The 1,937-nt window shown below is 50.3% G+C and overlaps 1 protein-coding gene across 1 annotated transcript in view; it reads left to right on the forward strand.

Annotated features, from left to right (window-relative positions):
* tfap4 (transcription factor AP-4 (activating enhancer binding protein 4)) overlaps positions 1-748 on the forward strand; it is an 8,583-nt gene extending 7,835 nt beyond the window's left edge. Inside the window, exons 6-7 of the mRNA XM_027009140.2 lie at positions 1-104; positions 322-748. The exon at positions 1-104 is cut by the window's left edge and continues 64 nt beyond it. Of these exons, the coding sequence (XP_026864941.1) occupies positions 1-104; positions 322-471 (254 nt within the window). The 3' untranslated portion in view covers positions 472-748. The remainder of the gene's footprint in view (positions 105-321) is intronic.
* Positions 749-1,937: the final 1,189 nt, after the last annotated feature.

Genomic DNA, 1,937 nt, shown 5'->3' on the forward strand with positions numbered 1-1,937 from the left:
CGTTGCCTCCGCCCCCCCACCACGTCAACGTGGTAACCATGGGCCCTGCCTCAGTCATCAACTCAGCATCCACATCGCGACAGAACTTGGACACCATTGTGCAGGTAAAGGGTCTTCAAGATTAGCATAATGGCGACACCTAGTGGCCAACAAGAAACAATGCGTTCAGTACTGTTAAAATGAAAGCAAGACCAACCTTTATGAACGTGGCAAACAGTGAAGCAAAGGTGGCGTTGCCATTTACTTTGATCTCACAGTTAAAAGGTGCCTTTTATCAGGTAAAAAATACATTTGAAGGATTCATTATGTCTGCTTGTTTAGGCCATCCAGCACATTGAGGGCACGCAGGAGAAAATGGGCATGCCTGAAGAAGAACAACGCCGGGCGGTCATCGTCACCCCAGGCCGCGTGGTCACAGACACTGCGGACTCTGACACTGCCTCCGATAATGAAGGGTCAGAGGACTGTTAACCGCCCTGAGAGCTCCCCTTCAGTAATGGGGCGAAGAGGGTGGCCACAGCCACAGGGAGGGCCCTCCCGCAGACTCTGTCTCTCTCTCTCTCTCGCTCTCTCGCTCTCTCTCTGTCTTTCTCTGTCTCTTGCTCACATAGACATGCAGAATGAATAGGATAGTGTTAACAGACCTGAAAAGGTTCAATCAAGAGTTCGTTGAACAAAATGTTTAAAACATAATCAGTCTATCTCTATCTCTCTCTTTCACTCAGTCACACATACACACACACACACACACACACACACACACACACACACGCGTGCGCACAGACACTTATACAGTACACCAGACTCCCACATGTCTCTGGTCCATGCTGTTGCTCTCTTCACACTCACTTGCAGGCTTTTTACATTCGGAAGCATTTTCTTTCTACCTTCATAAATGCACACTCATATACAAGTGCTTAAATTGAACGCCACACTAGGCATCCACTTTAGCCAGTACCCTCCCAGGGCTTTCCTCCTCTGCTGCCCCGCTGCGCTCTGCTCTGGCGAGGGCAGAGGTCTCCGATTCAGGCCTTACTGTCTGTTCGATCCCTTTCTCCATATCGCAGAGTCCCGCCTCAGGTTGGGTAAACGCTCTCTGATCGGGGAAACCCTTACCTAAAGACTTCAAAATCCTCATCTCTACTGAACATTTCTAAAAGCCCTTCTTTCTGTCCTAGAGAATGCTTATTTTTGGTTTTCATTATTATTTTTTACAGCACCACTGTGAGCATACCTGACTTCAGAAGCCAAACGCATCATTCCCTTGGCTTTGACTCTCTAGAGGAAATGACACCTTTCATTGGGGGGAGGGGTCCTCGGGTCCCTAACTAGCTGCGCAACCTTCAGTTGTTCTCATGGAGGGCCAAAGATCGTTGCTGCTTTGTGCACTTTGTAAACTAAAACAAAGTAAAAGGAGCAGGGAGAGGTTGGTGGGGGGGAGGGTTCCACTGTGCACTTACTGTCACTCACACCCAGCTGGGCTGGCTTTCCAGTACACACAACCCGTGTGAGTGACACCTCCCCCCTCCCGCCACATAGAACTCCCAGCTCTGTTATTTGGCCCTCCTAGTTCTGGTCTCATCTTTTGAACTAGTTTGTGTCTTGAAGTTGAATAAGCTATCCAGCGCTTGCTCGCACCTGCCGAAAGATCTGCGCATCATGTTTGTTTTGCTGGAAGCTCGTATGCTGGCGTCAGCTCACAGCCCAAGACTCGGCCTCTTTTAGTTATGCGAGAGGGGGGCAGCCCCACCCTCAGTCTATGCAGCGCCCTTGATGGCTGTTTGCTTGTGTTGCCCTCTGGACGTCCTGCTCCGTAGACAGGGCCCCGCAGTCCTTGTTTCCAGGATGTTGTAGACACCCGTTTCTGGGATTCTGTGGCCGATGCTGCTGTTGAACACTGCACCGGTTGGATAGGCCTTCTCACACCCTGCACACTT

The sequence above is a fragment of the Electrophorus electricus genome, chromosome 1, assembly GCF_013358815.1.
Source record: "Electrophorus electricus isolate fEleEle1 chromosome 1, fEleEle1.pri, whole genome shotgun sequence".
NCBI classification, from domain to species: Eukaryota; Metazoa; Chordata; class Actinopteri; order Gymnotiformes; family Gymnotidae; genus Electrophorus; species Electrophorus electricus.